This window comes from Peromyscus californicus, unplaced genomic scaffold (assembly GCF_007827085.1).
Source record: "Peromyscus californicus insignis strain IS unplaced genomic scaffold, ASM782708v3 Scaffold_7__1_contigs__length_154581171, whole genome shotgun sequence".
Lineage (NCBI taxonomy): Eukaryota > Metazoa > Chordata > Mammalia > Rodentia > Cricetidae > Peromyscus > Peromyscus californicus.
Genome location: NW_026294595.1, coordinates 128569115 through 128583916, shown reverse-complemented (window position 1 = coordinate 128583916; position 14802 = coordinate 128569115). Strand labels below are relative to the sequence as shown.

General features: G+C 47.8%; 1 protein-coding gene across 5 annotated transcripts in view; it reads left to right on the top strand.

The window, feature by feature from the left end:
- Positions 1-14802, top strand: part of Cdk5rap1 (CDK5 regulatory subunit associated protein 1) — a 303956-nt gene that overhangs the window by 76753 nt on the left and 212401 nt on the right. Inside the window, exon 14 of one of the 5 annotated variants that reach the window (XM_052725713.1) lies at positions 12314-12957. The exons of the other annotated variants lie outside the window; for them this stretch is intronic. Within the exon in view, the coding sequence (XP_052581673.1) occupies positions 12314-12508 (195 nt within the window). The 3' untranslated portion in view covers positions 12509-12957. Of the gene's footprint in view, positions 1-12313; positions 12958-14802 lie in introns of those variants that run through there. 5 annotated transcript variants of the gene reach the window in all.

The window sequence follows — 14802 nt, the reverse complement described above, 5'->3', positions numbered from 1 at the left end:
CCCAGTAGATATAATGATTAAGTCTCCTTTTTGTGCTTTTCATATTCATCTGGCTTTTAATTGTCTTATTGAGAACGGGCATCCAAACCTGGCTTGTTGGATGGGGCACAGGGTGTGAGCCTGAGTTCAGTAACAGAATGAGGCCTGAATGGTGTTAGTGGTCTCTCATGGTTCTGGTTGTACTTAGTAAGTCCCTGTCTGGAGGGAAGCCTGACTCCTTTCTGCCTCTTTTCTCATCTTGTGGTTCTCAAGCTTCCATGCCTGTTTCCTGGGCGTGAGGTTTCCCTTCCACTTCCAAAGAAGGCTGTGGGGCTCCCATCCCTGCAGGGTTTGCCATTTTCCCCTGTCCATGATGTCACCGTGTCTGGTGCGATCATAGGTCCAACAAGGATGGGGTTAATCCCCTGTCCATGATGTCACCGGGTCTGGTGCGATCCCAGAACCAAACAAGGATGGGGTTAATCCCCTGTCCATGATGTCACCGGGTCCGGTGCGATCACAGAACCAAACAAGGATGGGGTTATTTGAGTGGAGGTCACTCATGCCTATTCTGGCTCCCCACAGGCTGGGCATAGAGTGGTCTTCCTACCATCCTGCTTGGCCCTTCAAACAGCCTCAGCATGTCCATCCATTGCAGGGCTTTCCCCAGCCACACTGGTCATTGCTCTGAATTTCAGCTTCAGCTCCCCCTCCAAAGGTCCCAGTGTTGTTGGTCTTGGTGAAATGTCAGATGCAAAGAACAGTTGGCAGCTGACCTTTTCTTACAGGGCAGAACTCAGAGTGTTACCCATGATGCTTAGTAGAAGACAGAACCTAAGTGTTCTGGGTCTTATTTTTTTTGGACATTTGAGGGAAATTGAGCCCTGTTTTGATGACAGTTGTGCCACCTCTCGGTGATTAGACCTCTTGATTTAATGTTCCCAGTTGTTGTTTTGGAGCCAAACAACTTATGGAAGAGGTGGGGAGTGGGCACATCAGGAGGCAGTCTGTGTGGGCTCTGGTCCTCCTGGTTCTTAGGAGGTGGGGCAGCCATTGAATTTTGCTAATCCAGGATGCATGGACTATGTCAGGCAGGGCAGGTTTCCCAACTGGGGACAAAGGGATGAGAAAGGCCAGCTTGTCTCAGACACTAAGTGATTTTACCTGCTGATGTGCCTTTGAAGGGAGAGCTTTTCAGGGCTGTCCAGGGCTGACATGAGATCACAGTTGCCTGTGATAAGTAAGGTAGGTGCCAACTCTTAATGGCCTCTGTGTGAAGAGATCACAGTGGGCCATGCTGAGCCAAAGGTGCCCTGTTGACACAGGCATTTGTTTTCCACCTTTGACAGCTGTGTCTTTGACCACACCCAGTACACACACTGGTGGACAGGCTTACACTTCTGTCTTCTCATGTGCTTGTCTACATTTGGTCTCTTGCAAGTACAGACTGAGTTGGGCCTTTTGTGTCATTGCGTCTGTGGTGTGATCAGTTCTGATCTTTGGGAGTCCCAGGGTCTTTTCTTTGGTTCTTTGTGTCTCTGAACTCTTTTTTTTTTTTTTTTTTTTTTTGGTTTTTCAAGACAGGGTTTCTCTGTGTAGCTTTGCGCCTTTCCTGGATCTCGCGCTGTAGCCCAGGCTGGCCTCGAACTCACAGAGATCCGCCTGCCTCTGCCTCCCGAGTGCTGGGATTAAAGGCGTGCACCACCACCACCCGGCTGAACTCTTTTTTTTAAAATCTATTTTTCATTTAAAAAAATTTTTTTTCTTTTCCATACCAACTCCTCTTCCCCCTCCTTCCCCTTTTCCCCTCCCTCCCCACCTTACCCCATCCCCTCCTCATAAGGGATAAGGCTTCCGTTGGGTAGTCAACACAGGCTGGCATAACAAGTTGGGGTTGGACCTAGCCCCTCCTCCCTGCATTAAGGCTGAGTAAGGTATCTCAGCATACAGAATATATTGTTAAATCCAGTTTGAGTACCTGGGATAAGTCCTGGTTTCATTGCCAGGTAACCCCCAAACACATCAAGCTACACAACTTTCACCCACATTCAGAGGGCCTAGTGTGGTCCCATGCAGGCTCCCCAGCTGTCAGTCCAGAGTCCATGAGCTACCACTAGCCTGAGTCAGCTGTCTCTGTGGTTTTTCCCATTATGATCCTGACCCTTCTTGCCACTATAATTCTTCTTCCCTCTCTTCAGCTGAACCCCAGGATCTTGGCCAAGTGCTTGTCTGTGGGTCTCTGCATCTGCTTCAATCAGTTACTGGATATAGGTTCTATGATGACAATTAGGGTAGACACCAATCTGAGTGCAGGAGAAGGCTAGTTCAAGCACCCTCTCCATCATTGCTATGAGTCTTAGCTGGGGACAATCTTGTGAGTTCCTGGGCTTTTCCTTAGCTGCAGATTTCTCCCCATCCCCTTAATGGTACACTCTGTCAAGATATCTCTTTCATTGCTCTCCCTCTCCTGATAACATACTCTTAATGAGATGTTGGGAGCCAAGCCAATGAAGAGCTTTCCCTGAGGCCCTGATATATGGAAAAGGATTGTAGTTCCTTTTCTAAAACCAAGAACATACTCGGCCAAATCAGTAATGTCCTCAGGCAACTCAACCCTTTCTCCCCTAAGGGGTTATGGTTATCAATCCCAAGACTGTTGTGTGCTTGATTAGCTTCCTGCTGACTTTGTTCCATTGTATATCACTTTCTGCTGAATCTGTCTCATTTCCCACCTTACACATTGTGTATAAGATGCTATACTTCTTAATAAACTTGCTTAGCACAAGACATAGCTTGTTCAAGATCTTCTGATACCAGCTTTCCATTTTTTAAAAATTTCTCATCCTCTGGTCCCCTTCCTCAGGACCTGTCACTGAAGAATGAATGGTTTGCCGCTCCCGGTCAACAGAGGTTCAGAGGTGTGCAAAGTAGACTTTCTGTGTATCCTTAGGAACTGGGGCTGCCCTAAGGGCATTGTGAAGATGGCCTTTTAAGCACTTGGCCTACCCTATCTGCTATGTGTAGTCTGGCCTTAGGAATTGGGTCTGCTCTGGGGTGTGGGAGGTACTTCCAATATTGACCTGCTTTGAGATCAGCAAGTGATTGGACACAGGGTACTTACTAATACTGCCAACAGTGTCAGCATGGAGACACTCCCTTGGGTATAGGGCATGGACAAGGAGTAGTATGCAATTGGCTCTCCCGGTACTGGGTCTACCCTAGGGTCATCATTCCAGCAGACCCTAGGTATTTCATTTTAACTGAGGACATATGGCAGGTGTTAGGAGATGTTGGCATTCAGACCAGCCCCTTGGGGATCTGCCCAGCGTCCTGACCATGCCATCTTCTTTAAGAGAAGCCTCTCCTACTCCTCTCTTTCAATTCCCAAGAGGTGTGCACCTCCTCTCTCTCGCTCTTCTCCCTCCCTTCCCTTTTCCCTTTCCCTCAATAAAACTTTCCATGTGGGTGCCATGCCTTCATGATGTGAGTAACTTTCCACTGTGCCCCCTTGGCTGCTACCCACATGGCATGTCTCCTTGGCTCAAACCCACCAAGGCCTCTTGCGTGCCATTCCACAACATTGGTGCTGTGAGACTCAGCAGGCCCCCATGGTGCTTCCTCCTACCCACTGGCAGTCTGAGAAATGCTGAGATCCTGTACCTCCCAACACCATCACTTTTCTAAGTGGAGGACCACTGAGACCCGTCATCCTATTGGTGAGCACCTCCATTCTAAGTGGAGGACCACTGAGACCCGTCATCCTATTGGTGAGCACCTCCATTCTAAGTGGAGGACCACTGAGACCCGTCATCCTATTGGTGAGCACCTCCATTCTAACTGGAGGACCACTGAGACCCGTCATCCTATTGGTGAGCACCTCCATTCTAAGTGGAGGACCACTGAGACCCGTCATCCTATTGGTGAGCACCTCCATTCCAACTGGAGGACCACTGAGACCCGTCATCCTATTGGTGAGCACCTCCATTCCAACTGGAGGACCACTGAGACCCGTCATCCTATTGGTGAGCACCTCCATTCTAACTGGAGGACCACTGAGACCCGTCATCCTATTGGTGAGCACCTCCATTCCAACTGGAGGACCACTGAGACCCGTCATCCTATTGGTGAGCACCTCCATTCTAAGTGGAGGACCACTGAGACCCGTCATCCTATTGGTGAGCACCTCCATTCTAACTGGAGGACCACTGAGACCCGTCATCCTATTGGTGAGCACCTCCATTCCAACTGGAGGACCACTGAGACCCGTCATCCTATTGGTGAGCACCTCCATTCTAACTGGAGGACCACTGAGACCCGTCATCCTATTGGTGAGCACCTCCATTCTAAGTGGAGGACCACTGAGACCCGTCATCCTATTGGTGAGCACCTCCATTCTAAGTGGAGGACCACTGAGACCCGTCATCCTATTGGTGAGCACCTCCATTCCAACTGGAGGACCACTGAGACCCGTCATCCTATTGGTGAGCACCTCCATTCTAACTGGAGGACCACTGAGACCCGTCATCCTATTGGTGAGCACCTCCATTCTAACTGGAGGACCACTGAGACCCGTCATCCTATTGGTGAGCACCTCCATTCCAACTGGAGGACCACTGAGACCCGTCATCCTATTGGTGAGCACCTCCATTCTAACTGGAGGACCACTGAGACCCGTCATCCTATTGGTGAGCACCTCCATTCTAAGTGGAGGACCACTGAGACCCGTCATCCTATTGGTGAGCACCTCCATTCCAACTGGAGGACCACTGAGACCCGTCATCCTATTGGTGAGCACCTCCATTCCAACTGGAGGACCACTGAGACCCGTCATCCTATTGGTGAGCACCTCCATTCCAACTGGAGGACCACTGAGACCCGTCATCCTATTGGTGAGCACCTCCATTCTAACTGGAGGACCACTGAGACCCGTCATCCTATTGGTGAGCACCTCCATTCTAACTGGAGGACCACTGAGACCCGTCATCCTATTGGTGAGCACCTCCATTCCAACTGGAGGACCACTGAGACCCGTCATCCTATTGGTGAGCACCTCCATTCTAACTGGAGGACCACTGAGACCCGTCATCCTATTGGTGAGCACCTCCATTCTAACTGGAGGACCACTGAGACCCGTCATCCTATTGGTGAGCACCTCCATTCTAACTGGAGGACCACTGAGACCCGTCATCCTATTGGTGAGCACCTCCATTCTAACTGGAGGACCACTGAGACCCGTCATCCTATTGGTGAGCACCTCCATTCCAACTGGAGGACCACTGAGACCCGTCATCCTATTGGTGAGCACCTCCATTCTAACTGGAGGACCACTGAGACCCGTCATCCTATTGGTGAGCACCTCCATTCTAACTGGAGGACCACTGAGACCCGTCATCCTATTGGTGAGCACCTCCATTCTAACTGGAGGACTACTGAGACCCGTCATCCTATTGGTGAGCACCTCCATTCTAACTGGAGGACCACTGAGACCCGTCATCCTATTGGTGAGCACCTCCATTCTAAGTGGAGGACCACTGAGACCCGTCATCCTATTGGTGAGCACCTCCATTCTAAGTGGAGGACCACTGAGACCCGTCATCCTATTGGTGAGCACCTCCATTCTAAGTGGAGGACCACTGAGACCCGTCATCCTATTGGTGAGCACCTCCATTCTAACTGGAGGACCACTGAGACCCGTCATCCTATTGGTGAGCACCTCCATTCCAACTGGAGGACCACTGAGACCCGTCATCCTATTGGTGAGCACCTCCATTCTAACTGGAGGACCACTGAGACCCGTCATCCTATTGGTGAGCACCTCCATTCTAAGTGGAGGACCACTGAGACCCGTCATCCTATTGGTGAGCACCTCCATTCCAACTGGAGGACCACTGAGACCCGTCATCCTATTGGTGAGCACCTCCATTCTAACTGGAGGACCACTGAGACCCGTCATCCTATTGGTGAGCACCTCCATTCTAACTGGAGGACCACTGAGACCCGTCATCCTATTGGTGAGCACCTCCATTCTAAGTGGAGGACCAGTGAGACCCGTCATCCTATTGGTGAGCACCTCCATTCTAACTGGAGGACCACTGAGACCCGTCATCCTATTGGTGAGCACCTCCATTCCAACTGGAGGACCACTGAGACCCGTCATCCTATTGGTGAGCACCTCCATTCTAACTGGAGGACCACTGAGACCCGTCATCCTATTGGTGAGCACCTCCATTCTAACTGGAGGACCACTGAGACCCGTCATCCTATTGGTGAGCACCTCCATTCCAACTGGAGGACCACTGAGACCCGTCATCCTATTGGTGAGCACCTCCATTCTAACTGGAGGACCACTGAGACCCGTCATCCTATTGGTGAGCACCTCCATTCTAAGTGGAGGACCACTGAGACCCGTCATCCTATTGGTGAGCACCTCCATTCCAACTGGAGGACCACTGAGACCCGTCATCCTATTGGTGAGCACCTCCATTCTAACTGGAGGACCACTGAGACCCGTCATCCTATTGGTAAGCACCTCCATTCTAAGTGGAGGACCACTGAGACCCATCATACTATTGGTAAGCACCTCCATTCTAAGTGGAGGACCACTGAGACCCGTCATCCTATTGGTAAGCACCTCCATTCTAAGTGGAGGACCACTGAGACCCGTCATCCTATTGGTGAGCACCTCCATTCTAAGTGGAGGACCACTGAGACCCGTCATCCTATTGGTGAGCACCTCCATTCTAACTGGAGGACCACTGAGACCCGTCATCCTATTGGTAAGCACCTCCATTCTAACTGGAGGACCACTGAGACCCGTCATCCTATTGGTGAGCACCTCCATTCTAACTGGAGGACCACTGAGACCCGTCATCCTATTGGTGAGCACCTCCATTCCAACTGGAGGACCACTGAGACCCGTCATCCTATTGGTGAGCACCTCCATTCCAACTGGAGGACCACTGAGACCCGTCATCCTATTGGTGAGCACCTCCATTCTAACTGGAGGACCACTGAGACCCGTCATCCTATTGGTGAGCACCTCCATTCTAACTGGAGGACCACTGAGACCCGTCATCCTATTGGTGAGCACCTCCATTCTGGCCATTTTCCACCAGTGAGGATTTGTGTCTTGACCATGGCTTCTTGCCTTTTGGCCATGTTCGTAAGCCCTGGTTCCCCACCAATCACATGTTCCTCTGGCTTAGCCCCAGCCCCTACTCTCTGTTTGATGGACTTTGAACAATTTGAGCCATTTCAATCAATTCTCATTTAATCACTGGGATGCTGGAGATCAAAAAACCATTGGATCTTGTATTTCTCTGCCTCATTTATGGAAAGTTTGCCTACCACCACATTCAGACTTGGTCCTACACCCCTTTATCCATCAGTCTCCCACAGCCTTGGGAACATCTACCTTCCCCCTTTTCTGTTTTGTTCATCTGTCCACTCCTTTCCCAGCTCTAACCCGCTGAATACCCCTGTATTGCCCGCTCCCTGTTTCTGTGCCTACTGGCACCTCATGCTTTTGCTTAAAATGTCCCATTCTCCTGTTCTGCCCCTATTGCCTCCCCCTCACATGGCCCACACCCTCTCGATCTGGTTCATTTTGTTAAAAGCTTCTTTTGTATGTGGGAATGGAAATGTGTGACTGAGGTGGCCATGTGACCGTGTTTCTGACTGATTTTGAACACTTGAGATTATGTGTTCCATGTCTGTTGTGTTTGTCTTATGAAAAAAAACCCACAAAAAACATATGACCATGTGATCAGGCACCATCTTGACTAAGGTCAAAGACAGACAGGTCATATGGCTTCATCACCATGTTTACTAAGGGCAGCAGAAAGTCACTTCCTGTCCATGGCTCAAGCATGGGTGGGACACCTGGCACTTGAGTCTCTTGATAAAAAAATGTTCTATCCATTTGTCTGCAAACCTCATGATGTCATTGTTTTTCTCTGCTGAGTAGTATTCCATTGTGTATATGTACCACATTTTCTTTATCCATTCTTCAGTTGAAGGGCATCTAGGTTGTTTCCATGTTCTGGCTATTACAAACAATGCTGATATGAACATAGCTGAACAAGTGCTCTTATGGTGTGGTTGAGCATTCCTTGGGTATATGCCCAAGAGTGGTATAGCTGGATCTTGGGGGAGATGGATTCCCAATTTTCTAAGAAAGCGCCATATTGATTTCCAAAGTGGTTGTACAAGCTTGCATTCCCACCAGCAGTGGAGGAGAGTTCCCCTAGCTCCACATCCTCTCCAGCATAAGGTGTCTTCAGTGTTTTTGATCTTAGCCATTCTGACAGGCATAAGGTGGTATCTCAGAGTTGTTTTGATTTGCATTTCCCTGATGATTAGGGATGTTGAGCAATTCCTTAAATGTCTTTCGGCCATTTGAGTTTCCTCTGTTGAGAATTCTCTGTTTAGTTCTATAGCCCATTTCTCATCATGAGGTTTGCAGACAAATGGATGGATCTAGAAAAAATCATCCTGAGTGAGGTAACCCAGACTCAGAAAGACAAACATGGTATGTACTCACTCATAGCAGGATACTAGACATGAAACAAGGATGACTTGTCTGCTACTCACATCACCAGGGAGGCTACCTGGAAAACAGGACCCCAAGAAAGACACAGGGATCGCCCAATGACAGAGAAATGGAATGAGATCTACATGAACAGCCTGGACACGAGTGGGGGTAGTGAAAGGCGAGGGTCGAGGGAAAGAGAGCTTGGGGGAGCGGGAGATCCCAGCTGGATCAACAACAGAGAGGGAGAACAAGGAATAGGAGACCATGGTAAATGAAGACCACATGAGAATAGGAAGAAGCAAAGTGCTAGAGAGGCCCACAGAAATCCACAAAGATACCCACACAACAGACTGCTGGCAATGGTCAAGAGACAGCCCGAACTGACCTACTCTGGTGATGGGATGGCCAAACACCCTAATTGTTGTGCTAGAAACCTCATCCAACTACTGAGGGATCTGGATGCAGAGATCCATGACTAGGCCCTGGGTGGATCTCTGGGAGTCCAATTAGCGAGAATGAGGAGGGTTTATATGAGCGAGAATTGTTGAGACCAAGGTTGGATAAAGCACAGGGACAAATAGCCAAATGAATGGAAACACATGAACTATGAACCAATGGCTGAGGGGTCCCCACTGGATCAGGCCCTCCGAATGGGTGAGACAGTTGATTGGCTTGATCTGTTTGGGAGGCATCCAGGCAGTGGGACCGGGTCCTGTGCTCATTGCATGAGTTGGCTGTTTGAAACCTGGGGCCTATGCAGGATTGTTTGGCTTGGCCTGGGAGGAGGGGACTAGACCTACCTGGACTGAGTCTACCAGGTTGACCTCAGTCTGTGGGGAAGGCTTTGCCCTGGAGGAGATGGGAATGGGGGGGGGTTGGGGGGAAAATGAGGGGGATGGGTGGGGGGAGAACAAGGGAATCCGTGGCTGATATGTAGAACTGAATTGTATTGCAAAATAAAAAAAAAATGTTCTAAAATATAAAAGTCCATGCATGCTTTGAGGGTCTCAAAAAATGATTTAAGATATAAATACCAGTCACAAAGATATAAATAAATGATTTAAATGCTTCAGATTACCTTCCCCTTCTATGATATTATTATATTAAGATTGCAAAAGTTCAAAATTTAACATTAATTCTGGTACTATTTGGGTCACAAGCTCAGGATTTTAGATTTTCTTTGGTTGTCTTCTAAATATAAACTTAAACTTCTCATCAGGCCAAAGGCATCTCTGTCCAATCTATACCTGGCTCTCTCTAAACAAAAATTGTACATACCTTTTAACCTAAATCTGTAATTTTGCTAGGACTCAAAGTTATGAGCCTAGATACCCATTACCTGCTTTTCTATGATTTAGATTTAGAGATTGATTGATAATACTAATATATCTAAACTTTTATGTCTTTTTATAAAATAAAAATTCATATAAGCTTCAGAGGATCAAAAGAAATCATGAAACTTGGATCCACTTCACAGAGGTCAAAAGAACTCCAGATAAGTACAGCAGTACAGTTTGAGTTTTCCCCACCTGTCCAATTACTAAGACTGTGGGCCTAAAAGCTCCAAATAAGTTCATAAATTTTAACTTCTGTTCTTAGTTTGAACTTGTCTCAACAGATCTCCACTTGGCTGGCAGACACATCCAAGCATCAGTTACTGACTGCAGTCTGCTCCAAACAACCGCAAGCTCTGGACTTGCTAGAGGTTGATGTGAACCAGCCCAGCCAACACAATTGTTCCCTGTCTCCACAGCTGGGTCAGATAATCAGATGCTTCTGATAAATGCCCCATTGCCTGAATTCCCTTCTTACCTTTGACTAGCCTCTCAGCCTTGTTGGGTACTGGCGATCTATGCCCTGTTTCAGCTTGAAGCAACTGTAGAGGAGAGTACATCATCCTTGCCCTTGAAACAGGCTAAGTAAAAGAAAAACTCCCTGGCATAGGGGACAAAAATGGCTACATACTAGGAAACTGGGCCCAGAGTTGTCAATTAATAGATTTATTGACTAAAATGGTTCTACAATAAGATAATACACTTGACCATCTTTATACAAAACAAAAGAGGTATTATAGGGCCTTAAGAAATTATTCTCTCTCTCTCTCTCTCTCTCTCTCTCTCTCTCTCTCTCTCTCTCTCTCTCTTTCTTTCTTCCTTTGGTTTTTTGAGACAGGGTTTCTCTGTACAGCTTTGGAGCCTTTCCTGGAACTTACTCTGTTGCCCAGGTTGGCCTCAAACTCACAGAGATCTGCCTGCCTCTGCCTCCTGAGTGCTGGGATTAAAGGCGTGCGCCACCACTGCCCAGCTTAGAAATTATTATTTCTATATAAATCATTCAGGATTATAATTTGCTATACTCAAAGATCAGAACTATAGGGCCTTAAAAATGACAGTACAAGAATGTATGTCTAGCCTCCTTATCCTTGCTAACTTTATTAAGCTGTAACTAATTGTGAAACTGTATATTCAGATTTAACTTATATATGCTCTCAAAGTTAAGACTAAACATTTGTCTAATTTAGATATACCTAACAGATTTAGTCCCCCATTCCTCAAACACTTTTAGAGATCTGAGAATATGGCATTTAATATAAAAGCTTTTGATGATAGAGAGACATGTCAGCTCCTGGCAGCATTCTGTATCTTCTCCAAGAAGATGGATGGCCACAGAAGAATTTCCACCTAGAGGCTTATGGCAAGACTGGCCATGCAGTGAAAAGCTGCCTTACATTGCTGCTGAGATCCTGTCCAGACTGTGAGTAAGAGGAGCAACAAGGATCAGTTGTCTTCCCTGCCAAGATAGGTAGCATGACCTCCCCAAATTTCTACTCCACAAAAAAAAAATCTGTCAGATCTTCTGGCCTTGGCAGCTAGCAAAAGGCAAATACTGCCTCTGGGGCTTGTGTCCCCCAACAATGATGGAGAGACTTGGGATTGATGCCTAGGTAGCTGGAAAACTGTCTCACTTCTGCTTATTTACTTATCCTTCTCAGATCTCATGGTGTTTGATTACCAGATATTAATAGACTTGCCAGTTTCACGGTTCTCCCGACCCCCAAGGCTACAAGCACCCTGGTAACTCATTAGTTAAGTTTCCTGTTAAAAGTACAGACAGATATGCATCATTCACAGGCTTTATAGTCCAGGATTAACAGGCTTCAGATGTAACTCCAGAGGTTCAGAATTTTGAATTTCCTCTGGTTGTCTTCTGAAAATGTTCATGCCTTTTAACCCAAAGTCAGAGCCCTTTTGCTGTGACACCAAGATATAAATCTGTTCCAGTTGTTTTACAGACACAGGTCCCTGCACAGATCTACCCCTCCTGCCAGACTCATGCCAAGGCCAAACCCCCAAAGACCCTCCAGATACACCAACAGCTACTGCACCAACCGAGGACACCAACTGGGCAAATACTGGCAGGTTAACTTCACCCATATGCTCACTCATAAAAACTCTGTTATCTCCTAATTTGTTGACACTTTTCTAGGATGGATAAAGTTATTTCCCACCTCCAGAGAAACAGCAGATACGATGGCTCATATACTCCTAAAGAACACACCATCTCTCAATTCACTGCTGGTACCATCTCTCCAGTCTTAGGTGGGCACCTACCCAGCAACCAGAACCTGGTTTTCCAAGATGTCCCAATAAAGGGCACATCTGCTTTCGTGTCTCACTCATCCACCCTTGCCTCTTCTGCACACCAGGGTCCTTCTCTGTTCCACTCTTTCTGGCAGTTTTCACTCTTCCCATGGCTGGCCCCGCTCATGAGGCCAAGGATAACAATCTATTTTTTCCGTAGCAACCTGCCTTCTCAGCTCTGCCAAGAGGTCTCCAGGATGACAGCCAACTGAATGCTTCTTCACTCGCACCTCCCTCTGTGCATGACCTGGACTCTCAACTTCCCCCTCCCCACTTTGCCCCCAAATCAGCAGGAAACAGTCTTGAGAATTTGGCACCCTCATCCCCACCCTCCACCACCACTTGCTATCCATAACTCACCTTTATATAGTAATCAAAAAGAGAGGAATGTTAGGGAATGTTGGCATTCAGGCCTGCCCCTTGGGGACCTGCCTAGCATCCTGACTGTGTCATCCCTTTTAAAAGAAAGCTCCTTCTCCCCCTCTTTTTCTGTTCCCCTCTTATGGTGATATTTTATTTGTACTGAAATGTGATTTTATTTGTATGTTAATAAATAAAGTTGCCTGGGGGTCAGAGCTAATAGCAAGCCTTAGCAGAAGCTGGGTGGTGGTGGTGCACGCCTTTAATCCCAGCACTTGGGAGGCAGAGCTAGGCAGATCTCTGTGTGTTCAAGGATACAGCCAACATGGAGACACACGCCTTTAATCTCAGTACCAACCATAGAAGACCTGGAGGTCTGTATAGGTGGGCAGTGACGAGGAGGTCATGTGGTTGGGTTTACAACCAATGAGAAGGCAGAATAGAAAGTCAATAGAAAGCACAAACACACAGGAAGTAGGTCTCTTGCGGGAGAGGTGGGACAGCAGCGGCAGTGAAGGGTAAGGTTTTTAGCTCTTAGCTATTGCTCTGACCTCTTGGGCTTTCATCTCTGCATTGGCTGTTTTTTTTTTTTTTTTATTTAACAAGACGATTACATCTACACCCTCTATTCCCATGAGATGCACACCCACCCCTGTCCCTTCCTTCCTTTCCCTTCTCCCTTCCCCCCAATAAAACTTTCCACATGGATGCCATGCCTGCATGGTGTGAGTAACTTTCTGCAGTGCCCCCTTGGCTGTCTCCTCAGCTCAAACCTGCCAAGGCCTCTCTCACGCCATTCCACAACATCAGGCTGCCTCATTGATGAGCCTTAGGGTAAGGGTCAGCATTCAAGCTGCCACTGGATACTGAGAATGTCCTAGGATTGTTATAGCAACAAGAGCCTGTGTGCCAGACCTCAGTAGGGACAGCATGAGGGTGGCCATCTGGGTACTGGGTCTGCACTGAAGTCAGTGTTTGGGCATCCGCATTGCGTAAACCCTGCTTTGTGGTCTGCCTGTGTTCACCTGACTGGATCTGGGTTTACCCTCTGGCCAGTGTAAGGTGCTCCTTGGGTACTAGACCTGTAGGGGCAGTGTGCAAGTGGTCCTCTGTGTTATGGTCTCACCCTGGGCCAGCTGTGGGGTTATCTTCTGATGCTGGGACCAAATTTAAGTGCAGGGTTCCGTCAGTCTCCTTGCCACTAGGTCTTCCCTGAAAGTAGTTGGAAGTCAACCCCCTGGATTCTAGGTCTACACTGAATCAATGTGTGGGTTTCCCTATGGGTCCCGGACCTGCCTTGTTTCCAGCACACTGTCTGTTCTATTAGAACCGAGTCTATCCTTTAGGCAGTAAGAGGCTATCTCCTTCAGTATGGGGATTGTCCTAGGGACCATATTACAGCTGCATTCTAGATAGTAGGAGTTCATGGAGGGCAGTGTTCAGTTATCCCTTGAATACTTGGATTAAATGAGGTCAGAATGGTGTGTGCCCTTAGTGCTAAGCCTACTCTGATGGCAATATAGACATGGTACTTGGGATACTGGACTTGCCCTGCCTGGGTTTATTGGGTGGGCTGTCCTCTAGGTACTGGGACATCTCTGAAGGCTTTAAGAGTGGCCCTTTCTGGGTAAATCGCTGCACTTAGGTCAACATGCAGGTTGTCTTCTGAGTCCTGGACCTCTGCTGCAGGCCGCAGGAATATAACATAAGAACTCAGCTGGTTATGGCAAAGTCACTACCTGGAGGGATCAGGGAATTCCTCCAGAGGAAACCAAATCCCAAGGAGTTTTTGGTGTTACTTGGCTTGTTATATATCAGCTGTATTCTGTTATGAAAATCATGTGTGCCTTCATAGTTTTCCCAATTGACTTTTCCCTAAGAAGGACTAACAGTGTGGACTGATCACCCTCTGGACATACACATTCCAGGTATTTGGAGAACTGCCTCAGGATAGGCTTTCTCTGGAATCACATTATCTCCCTTAGCCACTTTCAAGGACTACAGGAAACACCACCCAGGTGGGCGCCCAACTTCTGAGGACTAACAGTGATAACAGCCCACCTGCAAGTCTCCTGACTTATGGTAAATTCCACAAGGAGACACCGCCTAGGAGAGGTGGACGTTAAGTAATAGCTTTACACAATTTAGCTCGGACCCTCCCTTTATGTACTGGGACTTCCAGGGCACAAGGGGAGAAGAGAGAAGAGAATGGAAGAACTAGATGGGTAAGAACTTGAGAGGAACAAACTGAGATGGGGAAGAACTAGATTGAAGGGCTAGAAGAGAGGA